At 43.4% G+C, this 16724-nt stretch overlaps 2 protein-coding genes across 4 annotated transcripts; both read left to right on the top strand.

Moving 5' to 3' along the window:
- Positions 1 to 13: 13 nt before the first annotated feature.
- Positions 14 to 9520, top strand: panx2 (pannexin 2). Of its 2 annotated transcripts, none has more exons than XM_060060827.1 (6): positions 14 to 851; positions 4253 to 4736; positions 5415 to 6526; positions 7039 to 7195; positions 7281 to 7463; positions 7609 to 9520. In XM_060060827.1, exons 2-6 carry the CDS (start codon positions 4508 to 4510, stop codon positions 7929 to 7931), a joined length of 2004 nt encoding a protein of 667 aa, XP_059916810.1. In that variant the 5' UTR covers positions 14 to 851; positions 4253 to 4507; the 3' UTR covers positions 7932 to 9520. The 2 variants fall into 2 exon arrangements, with proteins under 2 accessions (XP_059916810.1, XP_059916811.1); XM_060060828.1 differs by having other exon boundaries at positions 18 to 851; positions 7039 to 7174.
- A 27-nt stretch (positions 9521 to 9547) lies between these two features.
- trabd (TraB domain containing) lies at positions 9548 to 16644 on the top strand. 2 transcript variants are annotated; one of them, XM_060060831.1, is made up of 11 exons: positions 9606 to 9659; positions 9770 to 9842; positions 10104 to 10147; positions 10481 to 10547; positions 10902 to 11068; positions 11811 to 11951; positions 12230 to 12340; positions 12801 to 12940; positions 13495 to 13667; positions 13861 to 13957; positions 14078 to 16644. In XM_060060831.1, the coding sequence occupies exons 3-11, from the start codon at positions 10124 to 10126 to the stop codon at positions 14250 to 14252; spliced, it is 1095 nt and encodes a 364-aa protein (XP_059916814.1). In that variant the 5' UTR covers positions 9606 to 9659; positions 9770 to 9842; positions 10104 to 10123; the 3' UTR covers positions 14253 to 16644. The 2 variants fall into 2 exon arrangements, with proteins under 2 accessions (XP_059916813.1, XP_059916814.1); XM_060060830.1 differs by lacking the exon at positions 9770 to 9842 and having other exon boundaries at positions 9548 to 9659.
- Positions 16645 to 16724: the final 80 nt, after the last annotated feature.

The following is a 16724-nucleotide window of genomic DNA, read 5'->3' as shown; positions in this document are numbered from 1 at the left end:
CGATAGATCATTTCTCAAGATATAGAGGAGACAAACAGCGGCGCGCTTCATCTGATGGAAACCTAATCTGACTGCGCTGCTTTAGTGATCGCTGTATATATCCCAGTTTGGAAACAGCAGTCTTGAGGAGCGGCAACCCCAACCGGTTAAATCCGGTTGGAAGAGGCGGTCTCCTCGCCGCGTCGCTTGCGCTCATGTAGCCTATCTGCAGATGGAGCAAACATTATCGACCACTTGTAGCCTAAGGAATGCCCTCATCTGGGCAAAAAGTGTGGATGCATGGTAGAATGTAGATCATACCAGACCGACACCTTGATTCAAACATGTCAAGAATGACAGCCGATAACAACACAGGCACGTCACTAGTGTTTCCACAGACATCCCAAAAGCACCGACGTCTGACGAATCCCATGTATATCATTCGTGATGGATAATGCATTATCCATCCGAAAATTATCATGATTTCAACATAATGAACCTTTGAGGATGTATACGAGCCGCTATTGACACCTGAAGACGTGTTAACGTATACATCAAGTGAGGCGACTTAATGATGTCCGAGAGGATGAGGTAGCCTCCTCAGCTTCAGCATCACCCGTAGAGCATCGTCACTTTGAAGCGCCAGCGTGATCTGCTGGTGTTTGCACTCGATGCCGACAGCTAAGACATATGCACTACTCTTATCTCATCCTCTGATCGCAAGAGGAGGCACCAGTAGGAGTGGGGAGGGTAAGAGGCAGACTGGGGGGGTGAAAGCGGAACAAACCGGTGAGCCCGGATACACGCTGTATAGCGGCTAGCCCGCACTGCAGATTAACTCTTTACTGCACCAGGGACGTACACAGAGGCCGGTGAGTACACAGACATTCGTGATATCCCTGTATGGACATGTTGTACTCAAGTGTGTGTTCATCGTTTGGAAAGAAACGGCTTCTGCACTGCATGATGGGGTTGGCGTGTTTCTTCTAAAGCACGTTAGCGAATGCGCACAGGTAGATTGTTGATGCAGGTGCATGCTTGCTGAGTGTCACTGAGCCCAAAAAGTCCGACATATCGGACCGCACTCTGCTCCGGTCGACCCAAATGTTGAGCATCTCGTGTTTGGGCTGTTTGGGTGTCGAACGCACAGCCGCTGCTGCTGCTGCATGGCGCGGGTCCGTGGAGGATACAACCGCGCAATGCAATGAGATGCCTCCAATTGGGGTTCATTTATTCCTGCAGGGCTTGGGATATTCTGTTTAACATAATCAATTGACTCAGGATTTGGTTTTTATAATAATAGCCTACATTATAAAACATGCAATATGCCTGGATATTTCCCGTCATTGGTCACACAGATGCCATAAGTTCACTCGGATAGGTGGAATTCCTTTGGTGTTATTTTTGTTTTTTTAAAAGATCGGTTAGACGTTATGTCATTGGGAGTCAGTAGAATGGCGCGGTAAAAACTTTATTCTACCCATATAGGCTAGTATGCTACATCTGGAAAAGAGTGGCTTACAGTTTATGATAAGCGTGCAATTCCATTCATATAAACTATAAGTTTAGCATATTACTGATCCTATGTAGTTTTCTACGGGGAGGATATTGGTGAAAATCTAATGTAGTCAAACTTTCTTATAAACATAAAAAGTAAAATAAGGAATGAGTGAGTTCATATGGTCGTGAAGAGTTTTGTGTTGTCTACATTTTTGGATTGGCAAAGCCTAAAATATGCTAGGATATTATTAGGAACACTGTCAGAAATAGTAGTCCATTTCTGTCCCCCAAGGTACAGGCCGCTACACTTGGACCTACTATTAGACCTTTAAAGTAACTATTAGTACCTTTTTGAGGGCCATAATGGTACATGCTTGCTCCTAAGATGTATGTGTGTAAGGCCAAAAATAAAACAGTTTGGTAAAACATTGTTTTGTGTTAGATTTGAAAGTTGTACTATTTCCTTATTTATTTAGGTTAGATTTAACTTAAGTTCTGAAGTAACTTGGTAGGCCAGGTGGGCTAACTTATCAAGTTATTTCAGGCCTAGTCCTTCTTTCATTTATGTTTATAGCCAAATGTGGACACGACAGTAACCATGCATGTTTTTCACAAGATGGCGCTAATTCTCTTATACTTTACTTTTTTTGTGGTTAGGGTCAGGGCAAGGTTTGAGACAAAAGAGACTATAAAAAGTAGGAAGTAAAATGACAATTTATTATTTAGACAACGTGCAAGATATTCATTCATTTTTTATTTGGGTTAGGTAAAGTATTCAACTTTCAGCAGTCCAGATTTTCCTTTGGTGGTCAAGATTTTCCTTTGGCGGTCTGTGAAATCATTTTGGCAGCCTCCAAATAATCTAACCCCAAATTCATGTAATTCACTTCCAGAAAAGTAAATTTTTGTTGTTTTAACGAAATGATAATAATAATAATAATAATACATTTCATTTAGAGGCGCCTTTCAAGACACCCAAGGTCACCTTACAGAGCATATAGTCATCATTCAAAACTATGTAAAACAGACTAGGAATAAAAGGAAAACAGAGGTTAAAAATGAAGAATAATAATAATTAATAACACTCAAAGACGCCTAAAGTGAAGGGGGGACCTCACTAACCACCACCAATATGTAGCACCCGTAGCCCACTTGGGTTAGGGTTAGATGCACCCTTATGATGCTTAATATTGGACAGATTGCAGACAATATCCCAACAGTATGACATCACTCATTAGGCATGTCCAGATTCCACGTATAGACAGTACATGATATGTAGAGACAAAATCGAGCAGACGTCCCTTCATCTACTGCCTGGAAGGCAGGTCACGCTGAGGTCATTTATTAGCATTTTAATCATGTTATTCTGGCGGTTGAGATTTCCTTTTGGCTGTCTGAATTAATTTTAGCTGCAGCTGTCAGATAATTGTCCATGTGCATGTAGGCCCATATCAAATCCCGAAAATTACAGTTGTATTGGTCCACTGATGATGTGATGTTATATTGAAATTATTTACCATTTGGATACCTTTTATTCAATATTTGACAGATAACTGACATGAAAGATATCTGTCACATCATGTATATATTATACCATTTCCTCATACAACATTCTGCTTACACATTCAATGATATCCCAATCGTGTCACACTGAAATATTATGGTGCATTATCAGGTTGAAATCTTTTTTTATCACCCATAAGCATAATGTATTCATACAATTAATTTGCATAATGAGCTATTTTGCATAATTTGTCATTGATGTCACAATCCAAAAATGTAAAATGTGATTTACTTAAATAAACACACAATGCAGAAGTGGTTTTGAACATCACATTGAGACCAGAATAAGGCCTACAAACTTACATGTGTGATAGTTTAGTAGTTTTATTGAAATTATATCGCTTTTTTGGACAATATTTGACAGGTCACACACATGAAAGATATCCTAACCGTCACATCAGTTATACCCTGCCATGTCCACATGGCAGTTATATATACAAATTCAATGATTGACCAAATCATGTAAATCTGGAGAAAAAAATATTTATTCAGTTGTTTGCCATTTGCAACCTCCCTGCTAGATTCCATGTTATCCTACACAAGCTTTAAGATATCTAGACCTTGATGGCACGTGTTTATGTAGCAATAGTGCAACAGTGCAATAGTGCAAATTGTAGACTTCTGAAGGTTGAAGGATGTGCTGTAGCAGCTGTTTGTATTTGCAAAAGCAACCCTGTTTTCTACCCTGCCAAAGCAACCCTGTATTCTTGTTAACTCTCTAATGAGTTAGCACCCTCAAGAAAAATGTAAATGTCTCCTTTCTTGTCGTTGATCGATCAAAGGCAAAAACACTCAGTTGTGAACCGATTCGCACACTCCACTGGCCAACGAATCAGTCAGAGTCAGCCTGTCTAAAAGAAAGACAGGAGAGGGTATAGTGCTTCTGAAGAAGGATAAGCTACACCGAGGGTCATATAGATAATCCCCTCGATTACTTTATTTTCCCTCTTTTAACAGAATTGTACAAGGTCTGGGTATTGTTAGTCTCACCATATCATGCATTATGCATTTCAGGAAATACATGCTCATCGATTCAGTAAACCAAGCTCCCTTGGGATCACAAGGAGACTTCTTAAACATATCTCATTCATCTTCCTGCCAGAGTGTGTGGGCTGCTGAGGCCAGCAGACGGTACAGTGAACCAATAATGTACTCAATAAAATGAAAGCCAGCAACTGTTCAGCCTAACATCAAGTCTTTTCACCTGCAGAGCGGGGCAGGACGGGAGTCAAGGAGAGAGAACAACGCAACCCCGGAGAGGACAAGCCCCCATTCACACCTGGCCCTCCTTGTGCGTTGCTACAGAGACTGAAGTGGCCCCCTGCAATTTTACAGGTGTGCATATGCTCGCGGGCACCTGCCCACGTGTGTGTGTGTTCCGACTGCGAGTCTCTAGCCAGAGGAGGGAGAGGCAGCGTTCTCCCCGGCCCAGAGGGGGTGGTTGTGTGTGTCCCCTGGCTCCCGGATGCAGAACCTCTTCGAACAGAACTTAGACATGGCCACCGCTCTCCTGGCTGGGGAGAAACTGAAGGAGCTCATCATGCCCGGGTCCTCTCAGGATGAGAAGGGCGGGGCTCTGGCGGGCTTGATGGTCCAGCTCAAACTGGAGTTGCCTTTCGATCGGGTCGTCACCATAGGGACCGTCATCATCCCCATCCTGCTCGTCACCCTTGTATTTACCCGCAACTTTGCTGGTAAGTCTCGTAGCCACTAGAGGGCGATATTCTCTCGAGTGGCCCGGCACTACATATGTCCCGCACAAATGTTCTTCTCTTCATACACAGTGCCATGCTCACTAACTTTTTTTTCTTCTTCTTTAAAGCCAAGGCCACCTAACCAAAGCCAAAATTCATTGTTCATTCATAGCATATCCACACTCATTTGCATCGGATCTGAAACTCAATCCTATCAAACCATACCTGCATCTAACCATTTTTTTTCTTTATCCCTCAACTCAAACAACTCCAAAATATTATTCCCCTTAGAGGGACTCATGGAAAGTGTGACTATCTATTGTGGCTATCTATCTGGACTGGATGGGAGGATTGCTAGGTTGCTGCTGAGTCAGGCTTTCTGCATAGCAGCACTGACATGCTGAAAGCTTGCTGATACCCCAAATAATGGCAACACTATTATAAACATGAAACGTCAGTGATTTCAAAGACAATACAGCCCTTGGTTTGTGGAGATGTATGAATTCTGATGATCTCTTCTTACGTTAAAACAAATCAGAATTTGGAATTGTTCTTAAACTGGCAGCATGTAAACTGATCTGATCTGTTCATTGGGCTGATTCTTTTAAGATTGCATCATATGAAATCCAAATTGGCTTTTATGAAACAATAACCTGCATATCTTTCTTCCACCCTCAGAGGAGTCCATATACTGTTACACACCACACAACTTCACAAGAGACCAGGCACTGTACGCAAGAGGCTACTGCTGGACAGAGCTGCTGGACGCTATACCTGGCCTTGAGGCTAACGTCCGGCCATCGCTGTTTCAACACAAATTTTTACCCTACGCTCTGCTGGCCTTTGCTGGCATCATGTACATTCCTGCCTTGGGGTGGGAGTTCCTAGCCTCCACGCGGCTCACGTCTGAGCTCAACTTCCTGCTCCACGAGATAGACAACTGTTACCACAGAGCGGCCGAGGGGCGGGCCCCGAAGATCGAGAAGCAGATCCAATCCAAGGGGCCCGGCATCACCGAGCGGGAGCGGCGGGAGATCATAGAGAACGCGGAGAAGGAGAAGAGTCCGGAGCAGAACCTGTTTGAGAAGTACCTGGAGAGACGAGGCCAGAGCAACTTCCTGGCTAAGATCTACCTGGCGCGCCACCTGGCGATCATCTGCCTCAGTTCCATACCCATCTCCTACCTGAGCATCTACTATGCTCGCCAACGGCAGAATGAGTTCACCTGTGCTCTGGGCGGGCCCCCGGACACCAGCAGTTACCAGGAGTTGAAGCTCAGCGTCAACTGCAAGCTGCCCTCGGTGCAGCTGCAGCGCATCATGGCGGCCGTGGACATTTCCCTGCTCTGCACCATGAACCTCATCATCCTCATTAATTTGCTGCATCTATTCGTGGTGCGCAAATCCAACTTTGTGTTTGACAAGCTGCACAAAGTGGGCATCAAAACACGCCGCCGGTGGCAAAAGTCCCAATTCTGTGACATCAACATCCTGGCGATGTTCTGCAACGAGAACCGGGACCACATTAAGTCCCTCAACCGCCTGGACTTTATCACTAACGAGAGTGACCTCATGTATGACAATGTGGTGAGGCAGCTGCTGGCGGCCTTGGCCCAGTCCAACCATGATGCCACGCCCACCGTCAGGGACTCTGGCATACAGACCATAGACCCCAACATGGACCCTTCCATCCTAGGGATGGGTGAGCTGGGAGAGCCAATGGTGATCAAACGCCCCCGCAAGAAGATCAAATGGATACCCTCATCCAATCCTCTTCCTCAATCGTTCAAAGTAAGCCATTCACCAAAAGGATTAAGATGATTTAGGTCACTTATCGGAGAACTAATTAGACATGTGTTTCTTTCAAGTATTGTCAGTCTAATGGGGATGCTAGGGGTAATATAAATATAACCTACATTTTACATGGTCCCTTTGCATTGAAGTACTCCCAAACTGTGTGTCCTATTCGGAAATCCGTTAACTTTGAACATCAGTGGTAGACACTTACTGTGTGGGTGCACAGCAAAAAAATAGTTTTTATTGGTGAGAAGCATGAATAAACAAACACAGGGTTCAATATAAGCAAAAAATATCTGAACACTTTTTATTCAGATGACTCAGCAGGGGGTGTTCAGTTAAAGAGGCCCTGCGGGAAATGTAGCCTCTCGAAACGAGTTGTGTACGAGGGCTGTTTGAAGGGAAGATGGAGAGCCTGGTATTTAGCGAGCTGTGCTATGATCATTGCTGTTAGCTCTTTGAGCTGCGCACTTGAAACTGAGCTGATCTCTGTATTCCTTGTGAAGGAACCCACGACTCTGACACGTATGGAGAACAACGGCAAGCCCGATAAACCTAAGCCACTCAGGCGGAAAACAGTGGCGGACAACTTTGTTGCCACACGTGTGGACAGCAAGAGCACACAATACCCTGCCACTAAAGGTATGCAGCACTTCAGACTGGGTAAAATTTAAATTATGACATACTTCTGCAAAATAAATAATTTGGTATTTTTCATTGAACACGCCTAATACCTGTTCATCTTCAGATTTAGGTGGGAAGCATAATCGCAATTTCTCTCTGGACGTGCATCCCTACATGCTGACCATCCGTAAGCCCAAGGTGGAGACCGTCACGGTCACCACATCGGCCCTCTCCTCAGAGCACCCTTTGGATACGGTGTTCATTGAAGGCACACACACCATCGTCCATGTGTCCACTGCAATTACAGGTACCCACTTGTTTCGGGACCGAATGCATGATTCATTCCTGTTGTCCTCATCTTGCAGATGGAACAGTGCTGCTTGTTAATCCTGCTGAATATGTGGATCTGAAAGCATGCTTACTCTTTTTTGCCCATGACTTTGTCTTTACAGAAAAAAAGGAACACTCTCCTGAGGCGACCATCACTGCCTTTTCCACAGAGACCCTTCCTATCACCACCTACGTGAACGGCATCAGCCCCAACCCGCCCTCCAGCGAGGACGCCCTTAGCCCAAAGCCTTCCCCTCCCCTCAACGAGCCCTTCACAGGGCCCATGCATCCGGAGAGCCAGGTGTTGCCTTCCCTGACCAGGGCACCTACCCACCAGCTGCTGAGCATGCACCACACTCTGTTTGAGGCGGACGAGGAGCAAGGGGGCGGTAGCGACAGGCTAGCCTCCAGGTCCGGGGAGCTCATTACCGCAGGAGAATGTTGAAGAGAAAGGAGCCATGATGAGTCTGGTGTCCGTTGAAGGCACAATATTCCAACGGTACACGACCCCCAACCCCAGCCCCTCTGTCATCTGATCTCTGACTGCACATGCACAATACACCCAACTCGTCTAGTGGTAGGACGACACGGTATGAGAAGCAAAACGTGGGCATTAAGGAACGAAAGACTTGAATGACACACACAAACACACACACACACACACCAAAATTGCATAACTTGAAAGAATGGAGTTTGGTTTAGTGTCTAGCACACTAGTGTTGTGGCTGCAATGCATTTCTGCTGTAGGAAATGATTTCACCATGTCTCAGGATGACTGATGTGTGCAGCCAATCGCCCTCCAACAAAACCAGCAGTCATTTTACAGGGTGCAGCAGTGCATGATGGAGGCATTATAACTTAGAAGAATATTGTGAGTCATATGGCGGGGGGGACACATGGTAAACACAATTTAATAATGTGATGTGTGCAAAGAAGAACGGTAGAAGGAGTTCAGACTAAATGTATTTTTGGATGCCTCGCGCTTCAGTCCCTTTACCCCCGTAGCCAAGTAGACAGGTAGCTCATGCAACACACTTAGTGGGATTGCAGATCAAAATATGCAAAAGATCACAAATGATATGTGGCAATAATATATATATACGCTTACAGCAAAAGCTTCACAGTGCACTATAGTAAGATGCATAGACACTGTACATGGCTCAGTGTATGTAGTGTAGGCTACAAAAAATAAAATCGCACATAGACTTCTAATGTAATTTCATCACCACACGTTAGAATCATGTAAATTGTAATTCATCTGTACTTCGTTTGAGAAATTGGCTTCACCTGTTCTTCAAAAATACCAACATTTTCACATTATTCAAATGTACCACAACGGGTAGACTATTGTATATTTTGAAATCAGGCGAAGGGGCTTGTGTTTGCGCTAGAAGACTTGCAACTCCAACATAATGAATGGAGCTGGACTCACTGGTAGAGAGTTGTTGTAATTGTAGTCTGCTGTCTTCTCGTGGGAGTGCTGTAATGTGAAGTAAATGAAGTGATTGAAGATTAACAATGGTTTTTCACCTCACAGTTGTCACCACGATTGAGCATTGAGTTATTCAGCATTTGATTGGGCATAATAATCTCTTAAAATCACATGCTGCTGCAGATCCTGACATCATCAGTAATTTCACTCTGTCACACATTATATTGGCAATGGGTTCATTCATTTAAATATATAGATACAAAATAAAATAATGAAAGACCCTCACTAGCCAGAACAACGAATGAATAGATAGTATACTATTATTATTATTATTATTATATTAACATATCAAATACACACATGAAAGACCCTTGAATACATGGAGTGTGTAACACATGGATTGTGTAACGACGGGAGGGGTATGGAGTAGTGAGTTGCCTTTATAATAACGACCTGCACAGTTGAGCTGGCAGGTGCATAGGGCATAGGCAGGTTGGTTTCAGAATGCAGGACTTTTACAACCTATGGGAAGTAAAATTACACTTACAATTTACACTAAATGTAATTTCATTAACAATAAATATTTGTTAAACATTTTCAAATGGCGTTTGTTTTAATATTAAACTTTATTGCAACATGCTGATGTGCACTCAAATAAACCACAAGTACCGGCATGCACTTCGCTATTGTCGTGTCCCTACGCGAGAGGTGAAGAGCAGCAGCAGACGAACGGAGTTCTGTGTAAGTTTCACATTGTTTAAGATCATATTCGAGATGTACTGTGAATTACGATTGAAAGATCCCATTTGTAGCAAATTAGTATCCTTCCCCGTGTGTGACATGACTGCCAGGGGTGGGAGTGAGCTACCCAGTTCTTGTTGACTTCAAAGCTAGTAATAGCTTGCCATCTAGCTAGCCGAACAGGTGAGATTGAGTAAAAGTAAAGACCGACCTAGCCTCTTGATAGTTTGCTCAGCAGCCTTCATATCATGCATCTTGGCTGTATTACCGTTATGGAGATAGCTCGCCAACGTGTGGGTTATCCCATTGGAATTTCTTGCGACTAGGGTTAGAGTCAATTGTTTATTCAATTTGTATTGACAAGCTAAGGCTACAGTGTAACGCCGGCTACTTTTTGGTGTCCTACGAAGATGCCGCGTTAATCTTTCCACTCGTCCCTCGCAGGTTATTCTGACGTTAGCATCATGGACCAGGACAACACTTCAGAGGTGTGTACGGGGGATGCTTTGTCACGGTATTTTCTCATAGGATAATGCATGGCGTTAATTGCTTCTCCTCTGGCTTTAAAATGTGTTGCATTACATGAAGTGCGATGTTGAGGATTTGGATTGTCATGCCACGATAGTGTGTACAATTTGCAGCTCTACTCTTGAAAGATGTTCACCATGAAATATTCAAGTATATGTTATGTATGTGTGTGGTTCAAGCTGATGATGTTACAGTGGTTGTCAATGAGTTAGGCAATTTCGGAAGTTGTCATGATTCTAAAACGATATCACCTCAAGCTTTTGTTTGCTAACGTAGTGTCTTCTTTGTCGCAGGACGAGACTGTTGGGCCATCAGAGGATCCGTCCGAGGACGAGATGCCTAGGCTGCCTCCGGGGCTCTGTGAGTAACTTTTGGATTTTCATGTCTATTTTCTCTTAGAATATTGACACAGTCTACCAAATGTTGCAATGACTTCGTTTAAACATGTGCAGATGTGCTTGCTGTAATAAGGCATGTCACAATGATGTCACTATTATACCTGTTGGCCAATGAGCAGCGTCCGTGTATAAAGTGCATGCATACAGACGTAAACAGTATTATATGGGTCATATTAAACACTGTTGGCCAGCTGATATAATAAACACGGCCTACGATAAGAGCAGCCTTATCTCATCAGCTGGCTATTTCTCAGCAATCCCTCCCCTACTGTAATTTTGTTTGTCATAATTTCCCTGTGTGTCATGCCTTCCGTAGCCGAGGCGGAGGCCGCAGAGGTGCTCTGGAACGTCCGGGCCCAGCGGCGCCAGGCATCACCTGACCTACCTGAGACGGTCACCCGCCTCATTGCCTCCGATGGCAGTCTGCTTTATCTGGTTGGCACCGCCCACTTCAGTGACAGCAGCAAGCAAGATGTGTCCATGGTAGGGATGCCAAAAACCTTGAATCAAAAACACGGCCCATATCTCAGCGGGTATTCTTGTACTGGTTTTGTAGCTGCTTGTTTTTTTGTTTTTTTGTGGAAGAACAAGTCTGCTATAGTTTCCACCAACATTGATATGCGTGATTATTTTAACACGCCACCATAGTATTGCTATGCTGTTAGGAATTTTTGATGTGGGGACATTCCGGGCAGGTGGTTAAAAAATTCCTGGCAGGTGGTAAAAACTCGTCGAACACTGAGGAACTCCACCTACGCATGCCATTTGCTATACTAAATTTATTTGAATCTCAACAAGAATATGCAACAGCAAAGGATTTATTGTTTACTATTTCCTTATATATTCTCCTTCCAAACTTCATCATAATACATATAAACATTAACAAATGACTACAAACCTGTTTTTGAGTACACGTTTGCACCTGTACACCTGTACTGATTCTATATGCATCCAAACACCAAAGATCGGAGGATTTGTACGATTGTAAAAATTGGTAGTGTCTGTGATTTAAAATTGTGTCTGGCAAAATAGAGAATGCTAAAACAATGGAAATTTAAAAAGGTTCTCGTTCTAACTCATTGACCTTCATTTTACACAGTTCGCTTGCCTTCTGTCTCACAGGGTCAGCCCCAACCTCGTGATCCTCTTCTCCCTCTACCTTTGTACCCTCTCACGTCTAAACCATCTGAACTCCCATCTATCCCTCTGACTCCCTGTGACCCAGACGATCCGGGCGGTGCAGCCAGACGTGGTGGTGGTGGAACTGTGCCAGTATAGGGTGTCTATGCTGAAGATGGATGAAGTCACACTGCTGAAAGAGGCCAAGGATATCAACCTGGAAAAAGTCCAGCAAGCCATCAAACAGGTTGGCCCTCTTTAGTAGCAAATTAAATTATGAAAATGTTATTGTTTGTATTTAAATAAACAAATAGCCATCTGAAAGCCTAACTAATGGATGATTAAACATTTTTTATATAATATTATATCAGTATTAACTAACGTGTGTGTGTGTGTGTGTGTGTGTGTGTGTGTGTGTGTGTGTGTGTGTGTGTGTGTGTGTGTGTGTGTGTGTGTGTGTGTGTGTGTGTGTGTGTGTGTGTGTGTGTGTGTGTGTGTGTGTGTGTGTGTGTGTGTGTGTGTTAGAATGGACTGATGTCTGGCCTGATGCAGATTCTCTTGCTGAAAGTCTCCGCTCACATCACAGAGCAACTCGGCATGGCTCCTGGCGGAGAGTTCAGGGAGGCCTTCAAAGAGGTCCCACTCGCTCACCTCCTCATCACTCAAGTGTTTTAGTATGATACGCACAGTAACACATGACAAGCAAAAAATGTGTAAAAGGAGTATGGTCACACACATTGCCCCACCTGATATTTGTGTTGATTACTGTTGCATACGAGTTTCACATTACAGATTTTATGCTTTTAATATGTAGTCAACATTCACTTACAAAAGCTGTAGCAAGAATGGACACAGCTACGCGATCCAGTATACTGGATCAGAACTGTGAAGCATTAACAATGCATTCCTACTAGACTACTTGGCCATTTCCACTGGGGAACAAGCGGTTAGATTCATTTGATATTTAATGGGGAAAAAATAATGTATCATTGCCTTGTCGGATTTGCTTTGATTGTATTTTAAGGTTTAATGTTAATCAATAATTGTCATGCCAACTGCTTCGAATGAACCATTACCTGAATGTCCTTTCTTGCAGGCTGGACGAGTGCCCTTCTGTAAGTTTCACTTGGGGGACAGGCCCATCCCTGTGACATTCAAAAGGGCCATTGCTGCTCTCAGCATGTGGCAGAAGGCCCGCCTAGCCTGGGGACTTTGCTTCCTGTCAGACCCCATTAGGTAACTACTATGTACAGCACTTGCACTGTATGTTTCTGTCATCTAATGGATTTTACAGACTGGTCACCATGACTGTACGAAATAATTGCTATAAATATATTTAACACAATACACCAATGAATACACCTGGTTATGCTTAATTCAACTGACGGGAGACTTTTTAAGTTAAACCAAATCCAGGCGTTTATCTACATATTCTGTTCATTGGTTCGCTAGTTGCTTTTATTATCCAAAAGGCATTCTACTGAGAGCTATTGACTACAAATGTTTCAGGTAACCAAATGCAAAAAAACCATTATCATGGATAATGCTAAGTGGGAAACATTCACCGGTTCCATGGCCAAATCTTATTTTCTCCTCAAATAGTGCATTTAAATACATAACAATACTGTAATGAATTGCACCACGACAATATTCAACCACCACATGAACAAAGGATTCTCATTGGGGTCTCGTCAGACATTTAAAACATTAACCCCACCCCCATCATTTCCCCAAAGCACCGTGGAGGTAGCTTGGTCTTACCCCGTGTCTGTTTGAATTGGGGTTTTCAGTAAAGAAGACGTGGAGAAGTGCAAGCAGAAGGACCTGCTGGAGCAGACCATGCTGGAGATGATCGGGGAGTTCCCTGCCCTCCACCAGACCATCGTCGCCGAGAGGGACATCTACCTCACTCACACCCTCCGCCAGGCGGCTCGCTGTGTGGAGGCTCCCCCTAATGCCCAGAGTGTGTATCCCCTTCATCCACCCAGCTCCCAGTCGAGCCTTTCTCCGCTATAGCAGTGTTCTTTCTCCATTCAAGTAGATCAATGGAATTCATTTGTGCGTGTCGTGATGGGTGGCCTAGATAATTGTGTGCACCCTAAAATATGGATATTTGGTGACAAAAATGTATTTATTATGCGTGTCTCTCTTTGTAGAAGTGCCTGCTGTGGTGGTCGGAGTGGTAGGCATGGGGCACGTTCCTGGCATTGAGAAAAACTGGGAGAAGGAGCTCAACATTCAAGAGATCATGAGGTCGGTTTTCGTAAACAAAAAAATATCTAATACAAATAATCAGATGTAATGTGAATATGTTATCTAAAAGTCGCCTGACTCCAGTCATCATTTTACATCTCATGTCATTTCCTCCATCAGTGTCGCACCGCCCTCACGCCTGAACCGGGTGATGGTCACGGTCATGAAGGGCGCCGTGATAGGGGTGGTGGGCTACGCCTGCTACCGAGTAGGGGGGAGCTTAGGCAGGGCTTTGCTGTCCCTACCTTCCGTTAAGTCTTTACTGGAGACGATTAAGCCACCGCCTCCCGCTTGACCTCCCCCCCCCTCCCCCTCCCCCCCCGTTCCCACCACCCAACCATCCGTCCCTCTTCTGAACATGCGTCACCGCCCTGAGAATATGAAAGCAATGCATCTGCCACCACTGGCCTTAACAATAAGAAGAGAGGCTGAAAGGACACGATGAACCGGCAGTCTCTTCAAGACGAGGAGTGATCCACCGCTCCGGGGGAACCAGCACATACTTGTGTTTTAATGTCTGTCCCTGGTTTGGCACAGCAGGGCCATCCTGCCAAAGAAACCACTGGACTTGGTTTTCTTCGGTTTTCTTGTACTTGGAGCCACGGTACATTTTCTACATGCCGTTTAATCTTCCGCCGCATTCCTTCGATTGGCTAGGAATAGATGTAGTGGTACGACGTGAACTCTCTGTTCAACGGTTTCTTTCAAAGCACCATTCTTTGACTCGATGAGGTGCCGGTTTCAGGTGGTCTGTCTTGAGCCCTGTTTCCATTGACATGCGTTTCTAATACAATCTTTTCCTTGTACTTCTCTGGATCTGGGCACTAAATGTTTCCTTTTTCTTAATTGGCCCTTTTAATTCCAAGCACTTTATAATTGAGTGTTAAGAGATATTTATGTACAACCGGTAAATGTTTGCTTAAAAAATACATTGTATATGTAAATAACCTATAATATGCAGTAGTAATAGAATACGGCAAATATATGCATACCAGTGTTCTGGAGAAAATATCCTCAAGCCATTTGTTTTGAACACTTTTTATATGTGGAATATCTCCTGGTATCTGGGCACTGGCTTGAACATGCATTATACACTTCGCAACTGGAATTGATTTACAAATATGTTTTCGCCAATTATCCAAGCATATTCCAAATCACTTTTTGGAATTGATATATTTACATTTTATTTCCTAAAATATATCATGCCCGCAACAATATACCACAAGAAGTGCCTCATATCGCAGATCAAAAGGGCTCGTTTTGAGTGTCAACTTGAGAAACTCGGTTAAAGGCAAACATGAATGAGTTATGCGTTTTACATTGACCTTAACCAAATCAAGCAAAGAACTTTGATGCAATTACAAACTTTTTACTTGTTTATCTTTTTGGTCCTTTTTTAATATACAACTGATGTTGGCCTACACATATGTTCATACTTAGTTGACTTTGTTGAATGGCAATGGTACCTCACCTACTGCATTTTCGAAGCATACATCTGTACAGCTATAACCTGGTGTAACTAGCTTCACTGTGCCTCAGGATAATGTGTTGGCTTTGCTTTTTTGTATTTGATTTCACCTTGAATGTGGAAAACACTTAAAAAGTAGGCTTTGAACTGACCTAAGATACACCTTGAAGAGATGGCCAACTAGAAAATAGCAACATGTAACTTTGAGTGGCTACCAATATGAACTGTAGAATTTCCCAAATTATTATTTTAAGATGACGTGGTGCATAGAGTATGCACACTGGGACCTTCATGACCAAAGTTTTGTTTGAAAAGATTCAGAATCAGGAACCAGAATATTTTGTCTTACTTTCTGTTGAAAGTAAACCATTGTGGGGTAGCGACAGTATTGAAAAGGTCTATAGAGGTAAGGTGGTTGGGAGGTAAAAGCCTTGCATCAGTTCTCTGCTGCTGCCTTTGGTCTGCGTTTTACCCCCATCGTAGCTCTCAACATTACCGTGGGCTACAACTTGTAAAGCCAATTTGTGCTGTACAAAACCTACTCCCTATTGGGATGTCTCAATGGTAAAGGCAAACGTTGGACTTTTTACTTTTTTGGTCTTGTGACCCTGTGCACAACTTTAGCAACTGGAGGGGTGTGTGTGTGTGTGTGTGTGTGTGTGTGTGTGTGTGTGTGTGTGTGTGCATACAGTTCAGATGGCGATAGTAACAATGGCATGTTAGGAAAACCATGTAATGTTGGGAACCACATAATCTGGTATTTTGGTCATTCCCAGGTAAAAAGTACATAAGATGTCCTAGTGTTATGTCGAAGATAAACCGGACATTCCCGGGGCTTTTATTATTGGGGTGGACTCTCTTCACTGGGTAGTGCCAGCAGTGATTGTAGCATGGGGTATTGCACCCAACATTGTTCTTTTCTGTGTGTCAGGTAATAACAATGTATTTCTCCTTGATTACACCAGCCTTGGATAAACCTGATGAAGCAGCAGAAGTGTACTTTTTTATTCACTGTCAATTTACAGATCCTTAGCAGCATGATGCAAAGTCAAGTATGACGTTCCTACTCATATATTTTGATTGAAGGAAATAAAACCTGAGAATGTATTTCTTGTATTAACATTGCTCTCTCAAAGCCTGCTATATTATCAAATACAATTATAATCAACATTTTCTGCATTGGACATTAATAAGTAAAATAAACTGATTAATATTATTATGTCGCCGTAATGTGATACTTCCTAGGCTACAAGTTTTAAACCCTTGGTTCGAGTTGTATAACAGTATTACAGACTGAGC

Source organism: Gadus macrocephalus, chromosome 9 (assembly GCF_031168955.1).
Source record: "Gadus macrocephalus chromosome 9, ASM3116895v1".
NCBI lineage: Eukaryota > Metazoa > Chordata > Actinopteri > Gadiformes > Gadidae > Gadus > Gadus macrocephalus.
The sequence above is the reverse complement of the archived record's forward strand: the minus strand, read 5'-3'. Positions and strand labels throughout refer to the sequence as shown.